The following is a 21,431-nucleotide window of genomic DNA, read 5'->3' as shown; positions in this document are numbered from 1 at the left end:
CAGATACAATTAAAATCAAGTGATCAGCATTCTTCACTTTGCTATTATATCAGTTCAGTTATGCGGACACAAATAGACACTAAGCTAAGCAAATCCTTGAAGGTAAATTTGCGGACATATATTTGATCACTGAACTGATATAGCCATAGATACTGCTAACCTAGCATTATCATCCCACACTACATAACTTCCCTAAAGCAAATCCAAATGGCAAGCACAAGCTTAGTCTGTAAGCCAGCCTTCACTAACCTGATATTCTCTAGCTGTTTTGAACTACAATTCCCATCAGCTCCGGCTGGAATGGCCATGTTGGTTAGAGCTGATGAGAGTTGTAGTCCAAAAATCTGGAGGTCACCAAGTTGGCAAAGGATGCTGTAAGCAAATGTGCCTACACGTGACCTCAACTGCAAACTATGGAATAGACCTATAATGATCAAAAAGACCTTTAATTAGACAGATGACCCCGAAGTGGACTATACTTCTGACTAGAATTCTATTAAAAGAGGATTAGACAACTTCATGGAGGAGAGAGCTATCACTGGCTATTAGCCATGACGGCTAGGCTCTGCCTCCACAGGTGGAAGAAGCAAGGCTTCTGAATAACCAGCTGCTGGAACTCACAAGAAGAGAGAATGCTCTTGTGCTCAAATCCTGCTTGGCTTCCCATAAGCATCTGCTCAGACACTGAGAAAACAGGATACTGGACTAGATAGGTTTGAGAAACCACTAGACAGTCTTTTTAGGGTATCTAGACCAGTACTAGCTAGCAGGGCCAATGGAATGCAATAAATCCAGGAGGTCTAACTTCAAGGGCCATTCTAGCCTTTAATTCATTGGGCAACCTCAATTCCTCATCTGTACAATGTGAATCATAACATTAAAAGTTGTAAGGGTGAGCACAATATCTCACTTAATTAAACATGGTATAGAAGTGATAAATTAATCACTTAGTGGTATAGAAGTGATAAATTAATCACTTAATAGCAACATGATGTATAATTGATTAATTTAATTTTCACTGTAGAAAGTCTCTCTAACAGTAATTGGTTTACTATGAAATCTAAATTTAATACCAATGTGTTAAAACATACACATTTCAAACTGAAACGAATATCCTTTTAATAGGCATTAAAAAAGAAAAAAATTGTTTACGTAAGAGCAATAAACTGGGATGAGGGGGAGAATCTGACATCTGAGGTCAGATATTATAAATATAAAATAGGCCATATTCCTCTTGAACCAAAGAACTGACAAGCTTTTAAAAGAGATAGTATTCAGGTATCCGGTATCTCACCACAATCATCCACTTAAGCTTGGTGATCTTGAATTTCTCAATAACTACCCAAATTCTACTGTGTGTTCAGTTTCTCAGGTTCTCCAAGCAAACCAGAAGACTGTCATGAGGGAAGATAATCCAGACATCAGAAGTTTGATGCCATGAATATTTTGATGATATTCAATTTGCCTGCTCCTTTCCTTCTTACCCTAGGGAAACTGTAAAGGTTCTAATCCAGTGTCTAAGATCAGTAAAGGACTGGATGTGGATTGACAAATTGAAGCTTAATCCAGACAACACAAAACACAGATCAAGGAGTGACAGTTCAGCTTGTTTTGCATGGAGGTTATGCTATCAGGTCTACAGTTAGGGAGACCTCCTTGGCCTAGCCTTGATATTGGAAGTTGAGATGGCAGATGAACATATGAAACAGGTGCAACTGGTGCACCAGTCTAGAGACACATGATAAAACATGCCTTAGTTATCGCATAACTGGACTACTGTTGATGCACTTTACATGGGACTGCCTTTGAAGAGCATCTGGAAACTTCTGTTGATACAAAAAACTGTAGCAAGGATTCTGACTCTAAAGCAATTGGTTCCTTTTGCTTCTCCAGAGGCACTGCCTACCAATTCATATCAGGATCAATTCAAAATGCTGGTCATTACATTAGAAACCCTGAATGGTTTAGGACCAGGATACCTAAATAACCTTTTTAATTTTGTTTGGCCCTGCCAATCTTTTGAGATCAAAGGAAAGAGGCCCCTTTTGCACAGCCTGCCTCCATCTATGATACATTTGTTTGACAGAGATGCATGAGTGAGCCTTCTCGGTGGCTCTGGTGTCCTTCTTGACCTTAATACATTTTTATTTCAGCAGGTATTCTACCTGACTTATTAGAGATTCCTACTTGTTTTTATTGTTTCCTTTTCACTGTTCTGTCTTCATTTTGCTTTTCAATTTGATTTTTAGTTGTTTTCCATTTAATCGTTAGGATAGAAACTCTGAGAGATATCAATACATACATTAATGTCCCTGAATACATACAGAGAGGCAAACAGAAAGCCATTAAGTTTTGCAATTCCACCCACCACCAACCATAGCTGAAAAGAAAAATCTGTAGTATAAATGTATGTGGGCTGCATGATCAAAGTATTTTGATCATCATTAACCAACCAACACACATTCAGGAATGACAGCATGGGAAACTTCATTTAAATAATTAATTTAAATTAATCATTCTCAAGGTGATTTAAATCAATCCATTTCAAGTAGCATTACTTGTTTGTACTACTGGCTATATCCCTCAACATCCTGGAAATGCTCCATGTCAGGAACACAGGACTGCATACTCAGTGTAATCCTAAACTTGTTTCTTCAGAAGTAAACTTCACTGAGCTCAATGGGGCTCATTCACAGATAGCTATAGAATTTGCAACCCTTATAATATGAAATGAGATCTAGTTTAGAAAACAGCAAAGTAAGTGACCCAGATCATATACTGTACTATAAATGCACTCATAGTGCTCTAGACATGCCTGTCATTTTTGTTAACTGCTGTATTTTAAGGGGAGTTTTTCACATCATAACTACTTGGCAGAAAGCTGAAACATGTTATTATACGTGTAGGTTGAGACTATGACTAATAGAAGCATTAACAACTTACATTCATCTATAGCACAGCTGGTCATGTATAAAAACACACACTTATCCAAATCCCAAGTGTTCTACTTCCTGACATGTCATAATTATTTGGTTTAGTACTTTACATTCTGCTATTAGTCATAATGAATCTCATTAGCTTAGTTTCCCTATTGACCCAATGACGAATTGTGTTTGTATGGAATGCTAGTAAAAAGTGGAGTATGCTCTACATACCAGCATAGCAATAATGGACCTGAGATCACATCCCTTAGCACTAGGGGATACAATTACATCTGTGAGTATGCACAGACGTTTTGGGATCTCCCAAAATAGGGAAGTCTATGTCCAAACTTGTGACAAGCACAAAATGACATTAAACTTCCCTAGACATACATAATTCTTCATAACAGACTATTCCACAACAGAGCACCTGACCTGCCAGCTGTACTTCTAGGTCCAGAGAGACAGAAGAGCAAAAAGCATGAATAGGTTGGAAAGCTTAAAGCTGCCTGACATTCACACAGCTTGATGAACAGGGCTGAAAGTATATAAACAAATGAATATAAGAATGTGGACCAAACTTTAAATGATGGGTTGAATCAATCTCATTTATCTACTCTATGCATCTAAATACATGGGGGAGGGGCACAGGAAGAGCTGGAGCTCCTAGCAAATCCTAGATGGAGAACACTGGATCATAGAATCATGCAGTTGGAAGGGACCCTGAGGATCCAACCCCCTGTAATGCAGAACTATGCAGCTGTGGGACCAAACCTGCAACCTTGGCATTATCAGCACCACACTCTAACCAACTGAGCTATTTGGGTTTTTAACAATGTGAAGAGAAAAGAGCCTGGATAATAAACACAAACCTCTGAAAGGTGAGTAGAGGAAAGAGCAAGACAGCTGAAAACCCTTATTCTAAGGATATTGTTCAGAAGTACTATAACACTTTACATTACTTTATCGTGACCTTGGACAATACACCAAAACTATTCTGATGAGGAGCAAAATCAGTCCTGCTTCACATCTGGATTCACTGAGTGGATTGCAGAAGCACAATTCCTTTACCTCTCAGTTCATCCTTCCTTCCTTCATGATGACCTACCTCACAAAGCTAAAGCAAGAACAAAACAATATATACATATATACATGCACGCCACTACACTGTGGTAGCACAGCAGCTAAGGAAATGTGAGACAGACAGGCCTGAATTCGAATCTTACCTCGGCTTATCTAAGGGCCCTAAAAAACCAACCAGCTTCAGACCCCACCCCATTTGCAACACGGAGAAAACAGGCCTATCTTACAGGGCTGCTGCAAAAGCTTGCAGAGACGGCATAGCAGCTTATATATATATATATAAACACAAAGAGTTGCTGCAACCCTAAGCGGGATGTGTACTTTCAGCAGGCTTTGAAGGCGGAAGGGTTGCAACGAAACTGGACTGCAGAAATCCCCCGCGGAAGGTCAGAGGTGTCTCGACAGGAAGGTGCCAGTTGGGCCCTGCCGAAGCAGCTCCTCGTTTCCTCTTCTCGCCGCCCTCCATCCCTCTTCGCCCACCTCGCTCCCCCGTCTCCCTGCTCCCTCCCTTCCTTACACAGTGACATGGCCGGAGCCGCGCACCACCACCGGGTCCGGCGAGTGCTTGAGCAGCTGCTCCTCCAAGGCCCGCTCCTCGTCCTCCTCTTCTTCGTAGATCTCGTCGAAGTCCGCCATGGCCGGGCCAGGCCGGGCCGCGAGGAAGAGGAAGCAGAAGAGGCCGAGGATGAGAGGAGGAGAGAGAGGGAGAGAGAGCCAAGAGCAGCAGCAGCAGCAGCAGCCGCTTCTTGGGCCGCCGCCGCCGCCTCCTCCTCCGAAGCTCCGAGCGAAGCGGCCACCGAAGCTTTTCCCTCTCAGGGCCGCCGGGAGGAAGCGCCCGTCATGGTCCCGGGGAGGGGGAAGAGAGAGACGGACAGGAACAACAACAATAACAACATCCGCTCTCCGGCGCCGCGGCAGCCACTGACTGGGAAGCCGAGGGCGCCAAGCCCCGCCCCTTTCCTCGCCGCGCGGCGCTCTCGCAGGAGCACGCACGCACGCGCGAGATCGAGGGAGCGAGCGCACGCCGGCCTGAGACCGCGGAGGCCCCCGAAGCGCACGCGCCGCGCTCGCGCTGCTGTTTGAATAGAGGTGCGGCCAACGGCGGCCGCGCGGCTGGTAGCTGCCTGCTGGTGGGAGGAAGTCGGCCTCCCGGGTGCCATCTTGGGAGGGGAAGAGGCGTCGCCTGAAGCCGGATCGGTCGGCTTGTTTAGCGTGGTCGGCCTCGGCTGCGAAGCCTTGGGTGCTAGGGGGAAAGGAGGCCCAGGGGACTCGTTGGAACTTCTCATTGGTCAACAAATGAAACATATGCCTGAGCTGAGTGGCAAGTTCAAGTCTTAGCCTTGCAGCTGGAAGACCATGTGGTGGGTCTCTAGGGTAGCCACTTTTGTTATGGGAAAATAAGAGGTTGTGGGGGGGGGGCGATTCCCCCCTCCCGAATCTCTTGCTGAAGTGACTTCAAAGCAATCAATGACAATCTATTGCAGCCTAACAGGACGGCCCCTCTGGAATTTGTCACATGTGCACACATGAATTTGTAGATCTCTCTGTGCTTGGTCCCCCAGAGCTTAAATACATGTCCTTCCACGCGCCCTATCGAACACATGCATTTGGAGAGGATCCCTAACTTGGCATACAGAGAAAGAAAGAGAAAAAAGCTCAACATCTTTTGCTAACCCTCCCCCCCCCCCAAGAAAAAAGCTCAACAACTCTAGAAATATTGGTTTCTTAATTTTGAGTTCCAAAAAATAGGGGTTGTCTTATACATGGGCACATCTTATATAGAGAAAAATACGTCAGTTTAAGATCGGGCACCTTAAGGGTAGTATGGCTGTAGATGTAGTTGCTGTCAATAAGATTTACTTCCGAGTAGCTAGCTAGTTTAGGTTTGCAACCTTACAGTGCAATTCCAGCTCCCTGACCAGGTTTGTCCAGAAGCGAGTAACATTGAGCTGGATGGGACTAAACGTCAAACGGCATTTAAGGCTGCTATCTAAACCACACTTGGTGGAGAGAAAACCACATTAGACACTGGGGCTCACTTCTAAGCAAACATGCATAGAATCAGGTTGCACAGCTACAGTGCTATGCACACTCGTTGGAGAGCAAGTCACACAACAGCATACTACAGAGTAAAAATGGGACTGCCAAGGTGGGTGCTTACTTCCTGGGAGTAAGACCAGCTGAATGCAGTGGAACTTACTTTTGAGTGAACATATATGGAAGCAAAGTGAAAACATAAAGTGGTGTTTTCACTCCCAATCAAGACTCCTTGTGTTGTTTTATATGATAGTGCAGTCCAAAAACATTTAAACAAACAAAAAGTCTCCTTTTTATTTCAGTGGTTTGGATTTCCTGATCAGTTTTTCCTCTATGGCCTTTTGTTTGCAAATATCATATGATTAATACCAATAGGAAATACATTATTTACAATGAATTAGGGAGGGACAGAGCGAGAAAGCAAGGGATAAATAGCCCCTCCTCCAAACCATAATTATAAAAGCATTATAAAGAATCAGGCCTTCTAGCTTAATGACTGCTAAAACCATGGATGGGTGCAGCTGGATGCTACTCTGAAGGACCACATGATACAACTCATTACTGAGGGTAGAATCCCTTAATCTAGAAAGAATTTGTAACATGCCGGACTTAAGGAACTTCTTGTGTTCCGCATTCTGCTCTGCCAAGAAAAACTCTTGGATGCTTTTGAGCATTTCATAGACTTTTCTCTTTCTCTCAATCCTTCATTAAAACAAGGAATGTGTGTGGTCATTTGTTTTATACTTTCCTCCTAATATAAGACAACTGTAATCTTGCCTTCTTTGTTTGTGATCATCACTCCTTAAATATTAGGCATTTACAGTTGGTTAAATAGAGAACACCTGTATAGGGTGCCTGTCTAAAATTCCATCTCTAACACTGAGGGAAGTCTATGGGTGGGGGGAGGGGTGGGGGGAAAGTGATGTATGCTTCTTTTCTTACGTGACTTATGTTAATGGATTATGCTGATTAAATTGTAAAATTCAATTTTACAATTTTAAAAATTTACAATCTTTTAAAAATTAAAAATAAAATTCCATCTCTAACACTAACTAATAAATCTTCAGGAGGGGAATTGTAGCACGTTTAAGACCCCAATATACAGAGCAGCATTTTCTTGTATAAATAGTATCCCTTTAATAAACCAACAATCTTATTTAAATTCTTCCTGGTGTCCATCTCACACCATAGCCTACAGTACCAGCTATGAGGAGGTTTTGAAAGGATTCTGAGTAAACTGGTAGCAGCGGAAAATTAAAGAAGCGCAGATACCTAAACTTGTGTTTATACAAGTAAGGCTGAGGGAACTGGTTTCCCTGACTGAGGTTTTCCTGAAATGATTATAATTATAATTCATTTACTACATATTATGTTAAGTGCATGCTTTGATGTGCCTGCTTACAGCTGGCCACTGTTGTTGTTTATTAAGCAAAAGCAGCTGCAGGAGCCCACACACACTCCCGCCAAATGTAGATCAAGACTGGGGAGGAATGTGTGCGTTCCCTTTCCCTTCTCTGCACTGATTTTCTACCTCACCTGCAAGGCCAGCCCTACCATTAGGGAGAGCATGTGTGGGGAACCTTTGGCCCTCCAGATATTGCTGAACTACAACTCATCAACACTAGCAAGCATGATCAGGGGGTGATGGGAGTTTTAGCTTGGCAACATTTGGATGGTCAAAGTTGAGGTAAACAGGCAGCTACTTCAGGTGGTAAATGACTGGGGGTAAGGAGAGGCAGCAAGGTGCTTTTTCAGGGGGTACTCAGGGGTACACAGTACCAGCACACCTTTTTTGTTAAAAACTGAGACACTTACTGTAACAACTTCATGGTGAGTACCAGCACCTATATTTCTAAGGGGGGGGGGCACTGGTATTGGACGATAACATTGTGTATAGTATACAACCTTCCCTTTCCTTGCCAAACTAGACTGCTTCCCCCAAGTGCATTGGAGAAAGCTGTCCCATCACCAGCATGGTTGGATTCTGTGCATGGAATAGGACTGTGGGGGCATCTTTCTTTCACCTCAGCAGCTGCTAGGTGCCCCCAGATGTCCTGTTTTTCCTGCATATAACAAAAAATATTTGCCTCTAAGTAACAAAGGCTGCCTAAATAGTTCAAAGGAAACTGTACTGATGTAGCACATGTCAATGTACTGAATGCCTTTTCTTAAAAAATAAAAGAAAAAGTATGTTCATTTTAGCATGCATAGCTCCTGTCAGCTGGAAAAGCCCAGAGCTATGCATTCCCCCAATGAATTTGCCTGTCAAATCACTATGATAAGTTTTAATATCCTAACATCTTTTCCATTAATTATTGTGGCAAATTTTGATCAAGAGAAAATAACAAAAGACAGCTAGTTTCAAAACTGTCAAAACATTCCCATCTATTATTTTTTCATGGGCTTTCTTAATTGTCTGTTAATGTTTGGAAATACAAACATACCTGCAGTCTTTTAATCTAAGCCATTTCGGTTCACTAATGAACACCTTTCCAGAGGCAGCAAATAAAATTATTCTACACATATGGAAATCTAGCTTTTTCTTATAAATTTGTTTTAAAATATACTTTATTAATTTTCAAGCCAATGTTCTATAGTTTAACTACAACATACAGTACATCCAAATAACATGCACTAAGCCCAAACAAATGTGATATAAATTAATTGGGTCTTTCTTTTTTCCTTTCAGCTAGTAAGCAATATACCACTGGCATACAGTCTTGCATTTTGCCATAGAAATCCATATAAATCCAGAGGTGTCCAGTTGTTCCTTTTCCTGTCCTGTTCACAATACAATAAATTTCCTTCAAACTCTACTGCATTTTATTGTCATTTAGCCTCTTGAAATTTTCAACACCAGGTTCTCCAGAATGCCTATATTTCATACTAGTCTCCATAACTTGAGATACAAAAAAGTGGAATGGAATGAAAATCTTTAATTACTACCAGCAAGTAAATCAGCATCTTCTTTGTGCAGGGGCTTCATTATCTCCTTCAGAAATTGATAACAGTGCTGGTTTTAGGTTCTTCCTAATTGTTTGAATAGTTGTTTTTTGACATTTATTAAATATGGCACTCCCACTAGTAAATAGTAAATCCCAACTGCTTCACAGCCTTTTCAACAGTGTGTGTCACTCATTCTATAAATTAGACTTGCCCTCTGCATTCAGCCCTCTGGACTGAATAGGTTATGAAACCCACTGGTGCTATCAGGCCAGGACTTGGAGGTAGAGTCCAAGGTCCTACACAACAGCAGTGTTGGCTGGTGCCCATTGGGGGACCAACAGTAAGTGGAGTCACCCTCTCCTTTGCTGAGGTCTACAAGGGCAACACGGAAACTAAGCAGGAGGAAGGTGCCCACTCAACCCCTTGGACTGAGTTTTAAGTACGAAACAGTGGGGAGCTGGCTGAGGAACGGCAGAGCTTCGTGTTACAGAGCTACATTCACCCTCCACTGCTAACAAGGATGAAGAGGTGCCCCCCAGACGCAGCAAGACTTTTGAAGAACAACCACCTTTCGAAGTCAGCAAAGTATATACATTTCCACCTAAAGGAGGACAACCCTTTCTCCCTATTATCACCTAGCCGCACCCTGAGTGATAATGTAGGACTTGGGATCTATCCTTATAGCTACCATAATGGGGCTTAATTTCCATAAAGTGGAGGGTGGGAGAAAATAAGCTTTTTCAATCCTCATTTTGAAATGGTGGTCCACTGTGTGGCTATTCAGATGGAAGTTCTACACCAGGGGTAGGCTTGGGGGCTAAGGCTTGGGGGCTGGATGCGGCCCAATCACCTTCTCAATCCGGCCCGTGGACAGTCCGGGAATCAGCGTGTTTTTACATGAGTAGAATGTGTCCTTTTATTTAAAATGCATCTCTGGGTTATTTGTGGGGCCTGCCTGGTGTTTTTACATGAGTAGAATGTGTGTCTTTATTTAAAATGCATCTCTGGGTTATTTGTGGGGCATAGGAATTCATTCATTTCCCCCAAAAAAGTATAGTCCGGTCCACCACATGGTCTGAGGGACGGTGGACTGGCCCATGGCTGGAAAAGGTTGATGACCCCTGTTCTACACATACCCAAAGGCATTTTAAATTATTGCTCAAGCTGAAGTCTGGCACAATTGGACACAAACAATTTCCCGATCCTTACTTATTTTCGGGGGGGGGGGTCACCCTACCTTTTTATGCTTTTGTATCGTTCAAGGTAGCTTATATAAATCAAAATTAAAATCACACAATAAAACCACACCCACCCATTGTGAAGACATTGTAATTTGGGGAAAATGTTCCCCTTTAAATAGGAACATGGGAGGTGCACATTCAAACAGCTGTGCACATGTGTACATGAGTTGTGCAGATCTCATTTTTCCATGTGCATTCACACAAGTGCTTTCAGCTGAATTCTGTCTCAGTGTTTCCCATCCACACAAGGTGGTGGCGCTTGACAGGATGTGTTTGTATGTAAGGGACAAGATGGAACTTTTCAGTACCTCAGCAAAGGGCCAAATAGAAGCCCCCTAGCACCACCTTCTGAAAAGAGCCCTGTGAGGGTAACCACAATATGACTGCTCCCACAGCCCAGAAAGATACCACAGATATCACACTCCCCTGTCCTCCTCCAATGGAGGTCACCCATGAGGTTGTTTCTGTGCCATAACCACAATGATTCGGTTTTAGATCATCTGCCTCATGCAAGTGAGTCCAGAATTGGACAGCCACCACTCACTTGAGTATGTCTGAGTATATTTGAGATGGTGTGGGTCCATAGCGGCCATTTTAAGGAGCAACTGCACCACTACTAGCTTCAGAAGGTAATTGGAACCACTCCCTTTCTTAATGGGGCATTAATTACTTCCTAGAGCTGCCAAGTCAAGAGGGCCAGCACTATAATAAGCCAAGAGGAGGAGGGTGTGTCAGTGGCAGAATGAGAAGGGCAGCAGATCTGGATCAGGGTCCTAGCTCACTTCCTTTGCTGGAGAGGCAATCTGTTGCCACAAAATGTCTCACCAAACAGCACACCTTATCTCTCTGGCTCCCATTGCCTCATGGTAGAGAAAGCTCTGTCCCCATGGGTGGGTGGGTGCAGCTGCTGACTTGGGAGTAGCCAGGATTTTTGTTAAGGAGGGCAGGCTTTTGTCAGAGGGGGCAGAACCTCAGAATTGTACCTCGGGTTACAGATGCTTCAGCTTAGAGACTCCACTAACCCAGAAATAGTACCTCAGGTTAAGAACTTTGCTTCAGGATGAGAACAGAAATTGTGTGGCGGCAGGGCGGCAGCAGCAGGAGGCCCCATTAGCTAAAGTGGTGCTTCAGGCTAAGAACAGTTTCAGGTTAAGAACGGACCTCCAGCTTCTTCTCCGCCTCGCTCCTTTCTCTCACCGGGAGTCGCTGCCCAGCCGCTCTGCTCCCCGAGGCCACCCGCTTGCCCGCCCACTCGACACACCACCACCCAATGACACCTCAGCCATGATCATCTACCGGGACTGCATCAGCCAAGACGAGATGTTCTCGGACATCTACAAGGTCAAAGAAGTGGCCAGCAGACTCTGCCTGGAAAGGGAAGATGGTGAGCAGGAAAGAAGGTGAAATAGATGATGCTTTAATTGGTGGAAATGCGTTGGCTGAAGGTCCAGATGGTGAAGGGGAGGAGGCTACTGTTGTCACCGGTGTTGACATTGTCATGAACCACCACCTTCAGGAAACAAGCTTCACTAAAGAGTCCTACAAGAAGTACATCAAGGACTACATGAAAGCAATCGAAGCAAGACTTGAGGAAACAAAGCCAGAGAGAGTAAAGCCATTTATGACTGGAGCAGCTGAACAAGTCAAACATATCCTTGCAAACTTAAAAAATTACCAGTTTTTTGTAGGCGAGAACATGAATCCAAATGGAATGGTGGCGTTGCTGGATTTCCGTGAGGATGGTATCATTATTTTCTTTAAGGATGGATTAGAAATGGAGAAATGTTAACCAGAGACCAACCCTTCTGGATCATCTATCATCATAATTGGCTGCTGTTCTTTATTCATCAACAAAACATCATGACTCAGCATTGTTTGAAAACTGGACTGATGCCATCTTGAGCATAATTTGATTTATTTTGACCCTGAATGAATTGGAGTGGAGGCATTGGTTTTTAAAAACTTGTCATGTAGGCTGTCTAAAATAAAAATAAAAAAACTCATTTAAACCCAGGGGAAAAAAGAATGGACCTCCAGAATGAATTAAGTTCTTAACCTGAGGTACCACTGTATTGAATTTTATTGATTTGGGAGGTAGCCACCCCCTGTCCCCTACTAGCATAGCTAGGGGGCTGCGGGGGGGCGCACTGGGAGGCCATTCACAATATGGGTGGCACTTACCCTGGGGGGCCTGTAGTGCTCCCGAGCCACAGATCTCTCCTGGGAGTGACACAGTGGCTCAGGTGTCTGCAGGCACCGCGCCACCCAAAAAAGAGGCCTGGGGCTCGCGTCCACCCACCGCCTCCCCCTCAGCCACCCTGCAGCTGATGCAGGCAGAGCAGATGCCAAGCAGGCTTCGGCTCTGCGCAGCATGCCCTGCCTGGTTGGCCATGCCCCATGGACAGCTTGCCCTGCCCCCTGGCTAGCTACGCCACTGCTGATCCCCCTTGGCCATGCCCATGGCTGCTGGTGCATTCTAAACTGCAAATAAATAAATTGAGTATGAATACACACAGCAGGACACCTCGCTTTTCTTCCCTCTCCCCTCTGTGCGCTTGTGCAAAATGGCATTCTTGCACTGCCTAGACTAGCATTTCCTCTTTTTTGTTTTTGCTGCTGTATCACACTGTTAACTCATTGAGTTTGTGATCCACGCAGACCCCGATCCTTTCCACATGTACTACAGTGGTACCTCGGGTTACATACACTTCAGGTTACATACGCTTCAGGTTACAGACTCCGCTAACCCAGATATATTACCTCGGGTTAAGAACTTTTCTTCAGGATAAGAACAGAAATCGTGCTCCAGCGGCACGGCAGCAGCAGGAGTCCCCATTAGCTAAAGTGGTGCTTCAGGTTAAGAACAGTTTCAGGTTAAGAACAGACCTCCGGAAGGAATTAAGTAATTAACCCGAGGTACCACTGTACTAGTAAGCCAGGTGCCCCACGTCTTATATTTGTGCAGCTGGTTCTTCGGGCCTAAGTGCAGAACCTTACGTTTGTCCCTGTTGAAATTCATGTTGTTAGTTTGGGCCCAGTTCTCCAGTTCCTTTTTCTGTAGCAATTTTCCCCAGGCGATAAGTGGATGGGGGTGGGTCTTCCTCCATAACTTTTATTTAATTTTCTGCTTTACATTTTTGAATATTCATTTAAACAACCTTAAAATATCAATGATTTCCCTTCTTCTCTTTCCATGGTTCATTTTGCATAACATAAATCCCTGCATATTTTATATAAACTAACCCATTCAGTATTTCATTATTACATCCATCAAAGCTTATTTACACTGTTGAATTTATCTTTATGCTGCCCACGTTTTCAAGTGCACACAAATACAAATATCTTTAATACGGTCAGTGACCAGGAAGTAATTTATAAAAATATGACATTAAAAGTAGTATTGTGCTACAAATAACAGTAGAAATATGGCCAATTTACAGAATTGGTGCTTATATTTATGACCAGGTTTCGACTTTTAAAGTTTTAAAAATTCAATTCAGGTGTCGCTACTGTTTATTATCGTTCCTTCGATGTTTACAATTTGAACTCCGTTGTTGACGTCATTGCTCGTCTTATTCTTGTTGCAATGTAACAGTACTTTGCCACGGACCTATTAATTTCGGGCTCTTTGTCAGCTAAGAGGTGTCTGATATAGGTGTCGTCTGTACTGCGAGGTATTTTCCTCAGAATCGGTTCAATCAGCTCTTTTCTTGAGTCTCGATGTAATGGGCAGTATAAGATGACATGCCCAATGGTTTCGATTTCGTTGCTGTTACAGGGACATAATCTTTGTTCGATCGGTATTTTATTGTATCTTCCCTCTAGAACAGCTGAAGGGAGAGCGTTAAAGCGGGCCCTGGAAAATGCCCATCGGTGTTTAGCGTTGTCTAGAACTTTGAGATAGTTTGCTAGATGGGGCCTTTGGGGGTTGTATAAAAGTTTATAAGTTATCGGAAGTTGATTGAAGTCATTTGCACACAATTTCCTCCCATATATTCAATGAACATTTTCCAATCTTCTTTAAACATATGTTCTTCTTGTTTTCTTGTTCTATATGTTAAATCTGTAAACTGCGCATATTCTGTCAACTTAAGCTGCCACTCTTCTTTGGTTGGGACCTCACTCATTTTCCATTTTGGGCTAATGAAACACGGGCTGCAGTAGTGGCATACATAAATAACCTTTTTTGACACCTGGGAATTTCCGTCTGAACTATCCCCAACAAAAAGGACTCTGTGGTTTTTTTGGGGGAAGTCCTTTTTAAAATTCATTATGAATTATTTCCCAATTCTCTTTTACCCTTTTAATGGTCCAGTCGTGACCGACTCTGGGGTTGTGGCGCTCATCTCACTTTATTGGCCAAGGGAGCTGGCGTACAGCTTCCGGGTCATGTGGCCAGCATGACTAAGCCGCTTATGGCGAACCAGAGCAGCACACAGAAACGCCGTTTACCTTCCCGCCTATTTATCTACTTGCACTTTGATGTGCTTTTGAACTGCTAGGTTGGCAGGAGCAGGGACTGAGCAATGGGAGCTCACCCCATCGCGGGGATTCGAACTGCTGACCTTCTGATCGGCAAGCCCTAGGCTCTGTGGTTTAATCCACAGCGCCACCCGCGTCCCACTTTTACCCTTTTACAGGTCCACAAAACATGATAGAATGTACCCTCAGTCTTATTGCATCTCCAGCACTTATCTGATTCAGTGTTATACATCTTAGCAAGGGGAACCTGTGGCCTGCTCAGTAATGTTGGACTACGCCTCCCATCATCCCATGCTGGCAGGGGATGATGGGAAATGGAGTCCGATAAAGGTCTGGAAGGCCATACGTTTGCCTTCGGTGTCCTAAATCATGTAGATTAAGTTTGGAAAGCACTGGTGTGTGAGTGTGAATGGTGTGTGTGTGTGATTGAGAGAGAGAAGTGTTGATGCATGTTGTCTCTTTATGGTGCGGTGGGGAGAGAACTTGTTTTCCACCCACCTCCAGCAACCCATCCTTACTAACAATCAGGATCTTTACAAAGTCTTTTTTGAAAATAATAATAAGGGGGGAAAGATGGGGGAGGAGGACCTCTTGCTCCGCTTTCTGCTGAATGAACTTCTTAGTTCCTCTAATGCAGTGGGCCTTTTGATGTGCTACAAAGCGCGTTACGCCCCAAGATTGTCTCTTCGGTCTGATCGACAAAACGCTCGGCTTCTGCATCAAGGGCTGCGAATGAAATGGACAGCGGGGCTGTCGAAACTCCCACGCTTGCTTGAACCCACTGGGACAATTCGCTACAATTTCCGTGAGAGAGAGGGAGAGAGAGTTTAAAGTTTCCAGAAGTGAACCAGGAGAAATGAAGGGCTGGGCGGGGGTGGGGTGGGGGAGGCTGGGGTGCAAAGGAAAATAAAAAGGGGGCAGAGATTAGGATTTCCCCCCCCCGCCCCCACTCCCCGCCCAAATCCTTGGCAACATTAAACTAACCAACTCTTTCCTCCGGGATGGCGGTCTTGTACCTTTCAGCCTCTAAAAATGTTGCTTCTCTATGAAGTCAAAATTTATGATTATTCAAATGTTGGGAGGTGGGGGCAGGTGGGGGGGGAAGAGAGAGAGAAGACTTTGAAAAGAGAGGAAGAAAGCGAGAAAATTAATATTGCAGCTGTTCTTCTGATTAATGAGAGATAATTGCTCTTGAAAAGTCACCCCTGTGGCATTTTGTTGTCTCCTGGATCTTTGTTCTTTTCCCCACTATTATTGAGGACTTTCTTGAAGACTAAGCGGTTCTTTTCAATTTTTGGTATTCAGAAAGTGTTGCTTGGTTACGGAGAATGGAGAGATCTGGGGCTATATTGGGTAAGATGTGCCACAGGCAGGAATATCACAATGCCACGCTCGGGAGAAAAAGGATGGATACAAGTTAACGATGCGCTTTCAATAAAACATTCATAGGCTTGTTCACGCTTTTAGAATGGCCTCATTAAGGGGAGCTGGGGCAAGCCCCGGCTTCTGTTTGCCTTTGCTTACACACACACACACACACACACACACACACACACACACACACCCCAGCGCTTGCTTTGGGAACTTTTCGAGGAAAGCGAAAGATAACATGAAAAGGAAAGCTTAGATTCTTCTAGGGCTCACGCGATGGTCCTCTTCGCCGTTCCAAACCAGCGAGCAATGGGTAGGTAGGGCGCACCAGGTTTTGCCTTGAGAGCAGCTTGGGTTTCCGGGACTGAGATGAGCGCACACTTTGCATTTGGAAACTGGAGAGTTTCGCGAAGTCACTGACTGAAATCCTTCGGGTGACGTTAGAAATCTCCCTCACCCTCAAACCAGAAAAGGATCCGAGGGCTTATAGGTAGTTCCCTGGACTTTCAAAAACTCCTCGCCAACTCTAAAAGGGAGACACCCACCCAGAGAGTCTTAAGTGCGCATAGTGGGAAGTTAAGTCCCATTCTGCATTCTGTGGTTTTCTCAAATGCAGAGTTAGATGCGCCTCTAAGGCGATGGAGAGCTTAACAGGTTGGGCTCAACGGGACCACAAGGGAACTTCTATAGCGAGGATCGATCCCACAAGTAGGAATTGGAAACTGAACAGAGGAAGAAGGGTATTTTGAGTATAAATGATTGAAAAGATTAGCAACGGGGTGGGGTATGCAAACAGAAAGAACAGCCCTCTTACTCGGAAGTAAATTGCAACCGCGATCAAGGGGAGAGCTATTAATCTATGCTCGCTCGAAACCCCATTGAATATTTATGCACATTGCACAATACTGCCATCCTCTACAAATTCACCAGGGAAAGTAAGGCCTGTTGGATCTCAGAGTATTTTACTTCTGAACAGGCATGATTCGGACCTCCAGCGTCGTGGGGAAGGGAGACACGGTTGCTCCAGCTTAATCCCATGGGCTTCGGGAATTCTTCTGGAAGACTAAATCCAGGATCATGTTGCTTGCCACTTAGACTCGTCAGCCCATGGACAGGAATCTCCTACGTATGTTTATTCATTCAGAAGAAAGCACCATTGAGTTCAATGGTCCTTAATCCTGTCCACTACGTGCGTTTAGGACTGTATACTTGCTTCGAGAAAAGCCTTGTTTCATTCAAGTGAGCTACTAGCCCAGAGTTATGTTGTTGCTCGGATCGCTTTGAGAAGCGCCGTGATAAGCAAACACACTTGTAAACTGGGTTCAGATTTCTTTATTTATGCATTAGAGGCGGTGTATTTTGGATACTTAAAAATAAAATAAAATAAAACGCAAACCCAAACCAAGCTTCCATTGTTTGATAGCAAAACACGACTAGGAATACACACGTTCCCAATCCTAAAAGTTGCAGGGAAGAAAGGCAGAGGGGTGTGTGTGTGTGTGTGTGTGTGTGTGTGTTGTCGTCTCTGATGTTCTTTTTGAACAGCACTGGCTTTAAAAAAAAGTTTTTTAAAAGGGGGGCAATTTTGTTACATTCCCATTTGTTACACTGTCTTGAACTAAAAGCAGACAAAGCTATACTCTGTCACCCCGAGCAGAATGAAGGGAATCAAAGGATTTTCCCTTAAAAGGACTAATTTTCTCCTTGAATTATGAAAGTAATGGCAAGGTAACAGCCCGCGCTCTGTACCCAACCGCTTAATACCTTCTAAATCCTTCCACGTGGCTCGACTAGTCGTGGCAATTAGAGCTCATTATAGGCTCATAAGAGCTCTCATTTCGGGGATTACTTAATGGACAATGAAATTTTATCGGACAGAATTATTGAAAAATAAAATTGTAACGAGGTCGATGTGATGCGGGCGCACGCCTTGCATTCATTCCGCCTGGGTTGGGATATCTTTGCTTTTCAAATCGCTGTGTTTTTATTTGCTCTCTCGTCTCCCCTTCTCGCTGCACTCGGTTTGTTAGAACAATTACAGGTTCAAATGCTGATCGGGATTCTTGCTGCCTCCAAGCAGGAGGGCATTTCCAGGCTGCCCAAGGCCAGCAGCCTGATCCCACACCCTCGAATTCGCTTCTTACACGGACGTAGTTCCCATATCCAAGTTCCTCTCTAAAGGCTGTCCCCAAGGCGTCTGTTTCGAAGTGAGGTCCAGGGTAGAAGTAGGGTTGTCAGCTCCTTAGCTGGAGCTGCTCTTGTGCAGAAACGGAACAGTCCAACCCGTCTCTCTACGTCGAGTTTTTGAGACTGAGGGCGTCGAAAGCGCAGGAGCTCAGCTAGGAGAGGGGCAAAGTTGGCTGCTGTATCTGGAATCCGTGGGACCTGCTTTCAACTAAAACCAGAGCTGCAGGAAACCTGGTCCCCGCGTGCATACTTTCAAATAATGTTCTCAATAATACTAAGTTTCTAGTCAACTCTTAGTCGTGGCTAACGGAGTCACTGAATCGGGTCGTACGCTGAAACGCGCAAGCAGTATTTCCATCCAGGAGTTCACAAGCTCCAGTTTTCTGGCCAATGAAGGAGGTTGTGCAAAAATGGCAGGCATGCCCTAATTGGATACAGTTTTGAGAAGTTTACCTGAAAGAACTGGAGTTTCCTAAAAAGCCTCCTAAATGCAGGTGTGTGTGCCTACTAAAAACAAGTTTACCTGTCTTGTACTATCCAGCCCCCCTATAGCTACTCTTAACCCCCACTGGTTTCAAGGGAACTTGAGTGCGCCTGTGCTAGTTTCACGGTCCAACAATAAATTCTTTCACACAAGCCCCATTGAAACACCGCTGCCTTCTTTACCACATTGGAAGACAGTGAAGTGGCAAATCACATCCTCCGCTTCCCCTGTTAATGAGCAAAACATTGGAGAGACTTCACCTCTTCTCGGCTTATATATCAGACCGCCCAAGTTCCCTAAATATAATTAGTCGAGACTAATCCACAACATACTTTTAAAGCACTCTCATGCCGTGGTCATGGAGAATTCTGGGAATTGTAGTTTGTTCAGGGTGCTGACCTCACAGAGCTGCAATTCCCAGCACCCTCAGCTACAGTTCCCCGGGATTCTCCACAACTGTCTGAGAGGTATAATAGTGCTTTACATGTACCGTATGGATGTGACATAAGACTGTGGGCACAGCACATTTAAAGTACATCATCACTCACAAAGAATTCTGAGATGAAGGGTGCTGGGAAATGTAGTTCTGTGTGGGGTTTGTGAACTACAGTTCCCAGGATTTGGGGGGGTGTGTGTGAAGTCATGTGTATTAAATGTAAGGCGTGTCTGTAGCCTAACACCTATTCAACTAGTTGGATTTCAGCTCTCGTTGGAACGCCCTCCCATCAGATGTTAAGGAGATAAAGAACTATACAACTTTTAAAAGACTTCTGAAGGCAGCCCTGTACAGTGTATAGGGAAGTTTTTTATGCTGTAAGTTTTATTATGTTTATATATTTTGCTGGAGGCCCCCAGAGTGGCTGGGGAGGCCCAGCCAGATGGGTGGGGTAATAATACAGTGGTACCTTGGGTTAAGAACTTAATTCATTCTGGAGGTCCGTTCTTAACCTGAAACTGTTCTTAATCTGAGGTACCACTTTAGCTAATGGGGCCTCCCGCTGCTGCGGTGCTGCCGCCACACGATTTCTGTTCTCATCCTGAAGCAAAGTTCTTAACCTGAGGTACTATTTCTGGGTTAGTGGAGTCTGTAACCTGAAGCGTCTGTAACCTGAAGCGTCTGTAACCCGAGGTACCACTGTAATAACAACAATAACCAACCAACCAACCAACCAACCAAGGCTATCCTTGTTATGTTTTCTGAGAGGTAAACCCCACTCCGCTCAAAGGAGTTGGTTCCACGGAATGCACTTCGCAGTCCAGGACTACATTTGTGAAAGGGCACCATTCTTTCCATGTTTACTCGGAAGGATATCCTACTGTGTTCAATGGGGCTTACTCACTACTAGGAAGGATGCTTAGGATTGCATTGCAGCCTTCGTCTCTACAGAAAATGTGTGAGATTAGACGTAATTTTAGCGATTTCCAAGCACAAATGTGCTTATGCAGAGGTCTGGACAGAGGGTGGTGAGCAACCTCGAATTGTCGAGGTTAGTTAGCGTGTTGGACTAGGACCCTGTGGACCCGAGTTCGAATCCCAACTTGACCTCGAAGCTCACCGGGTGACCTTGGGCCAGCCACCAACTCTCCCCCTCCCAGGGTTGTTGTGGGGGCATTCTTGAGAAGGGGGAGTCGCCTGCAGGCACATCCTTGGTAGAAAGGCTGGCTAGAAATTCAAACACGCATAAAGGACTCCAAAGAGTCCCGCAGCATCCGGACAGCCGCAAGCATCCCTCCCGGAACAATCCACTGCAAAGGGTCCTTAAAGGAGGACCAGGAACCTTGACCAAGGACTAAAATCAGGTGGCAATCCGCTGTGCGCTGCTGGGAACAGAGTCCCCTTTTACCCAATGGACTTTCCTCCCAAGGATCGGACGACAGCTCGAAAGAAACTTTGTCTGAGGCTTGTCTCTCTTGCCCTCTTTGGAAATGCCACGTTCTTGTCCAGTAAACTCCTGTTTTCTTTTGCTCTTTCCACCACCACCGCCGCCACCACCACCACCGCCAGCAGCAGCAGCAGCAGCAGCAGCAGGAAGGCCTCGGCAGCGCTGACCTGCCTCTCCCTTGGTTGCCTAATTGTTGTCACAAGACCTTGGATTAGCACATTTCTGGAATAGCTGCCTGTTTACCCTCCAGAGACCCCACCGTCCAGTAAACACTTTCTAATTGAATCCTAATCGCATTCGAATAGCGGCATCGCGGGTCTCAGCTGCAATTCATAAAACTTTAATTGCCACCCATAAATCCTCCTCAGACGAGGAAGTAGACTCCCGACGACCCGGCGATCCTTCCCTTGAGACGACGCGACGGAAAGCAAGCAAGGCACGCCGACGGCCGCAGAGGTGGCCATCGCAGTTTCCAGACAGGGACGAGCCTAATCCATAGAGCTGCCGCCCCCAACGTGGCGCCCTCGGGATCTTTCGGAATACAACTCCCATAATCCCTGATCCATCGGCCAGGCTGGCTGGGGCTGGGGCTCCAAAAAGATCTGGCGGGCGCCACGTTGGGGAAGGGGATAACCGGAGCGGCCTTTTGTTAGCCCGGTGTTGTGCGGGGATATTACTTGAGGTTGGGGTGGTGTTAAAATCCAGATAGCCCATATATCATTTGATCCCATTCACAGTAGCCAGACAGTAACGTGGTTTCAACAAAAATGGCGCACCTGAAAGATGAACCACAGCG

General features: G+C 44.8%; 1 protein-coding gene, 1 long non-coding RNA gene and 1 pseudogene across 3 annotated transcripts in view; 2 read left to right on the top strand and 1 right to left on the bottom strand.

Annotated features, from left to right (window-relative positions):
* CHIC2 (cysteine rich hydrophobic domain 2) overlaps nt 1–5,036 on the bottom strand; it is a 31,727-nt gene extending 26,691 nt beyond the window's left edge. Inside the window, exon 1 of the mRNA XM_083630896.1 lies at nt 4,522–5,036. Coding sequence (XP_083487022.1) covers nt 4,522–4,640 — 119 coding nt within the window. The 5' untranslated portion in view covers nt 4,641–5,036. The remainder of the gene's footprint in view (nt 1–4,521) is intronic.
* Nucleotides 5,037–5,045: 9 nt separating this feature from the next.
* LOC310770323 lies at nt 5,046–9,785 on the top strand. The gene is made up of 3 exons (XR_014552070.1): nt 5,046–5,369; nt 7,233–7,333; nt 8,731–9,785. It is a non-coding gene; the product is annotated as an uncharacterized lncRNA (long non-coding RNA).
* A 1,712-nt stretch (nt 9,786–11,497) lies between these two features.
* Nucleotides 11,498–12,242, top strand: LOC310770278 (translationally-controlled tumor protein homolog; annotated as a pseudogene). The gene has a single exon. The product of its transcript is annotated as a translationally-controlled tumor protein homolog (transcript).
* Nucleotides 12,243–21,431: the final 9,189 nt, after the last annotated feature.

The sequence above is a fragment of the Podarcis filfolensis genome (assembly GCF_964270895.1).
Source record: "Podarcis filfolensis genome assembly, chromosome: 9".
In the NCBI taxonomy this organism is placed as follows: domain Eukaryota; kingdom Metazoa; phylum Chordata; class Lepidosauria; order Squamata; family Lacertidae; genus Podarcis; species Podarcis filfolensis.
This window is presented reverse-complemented; position numbering and strand designations above follow the sequence as displayed.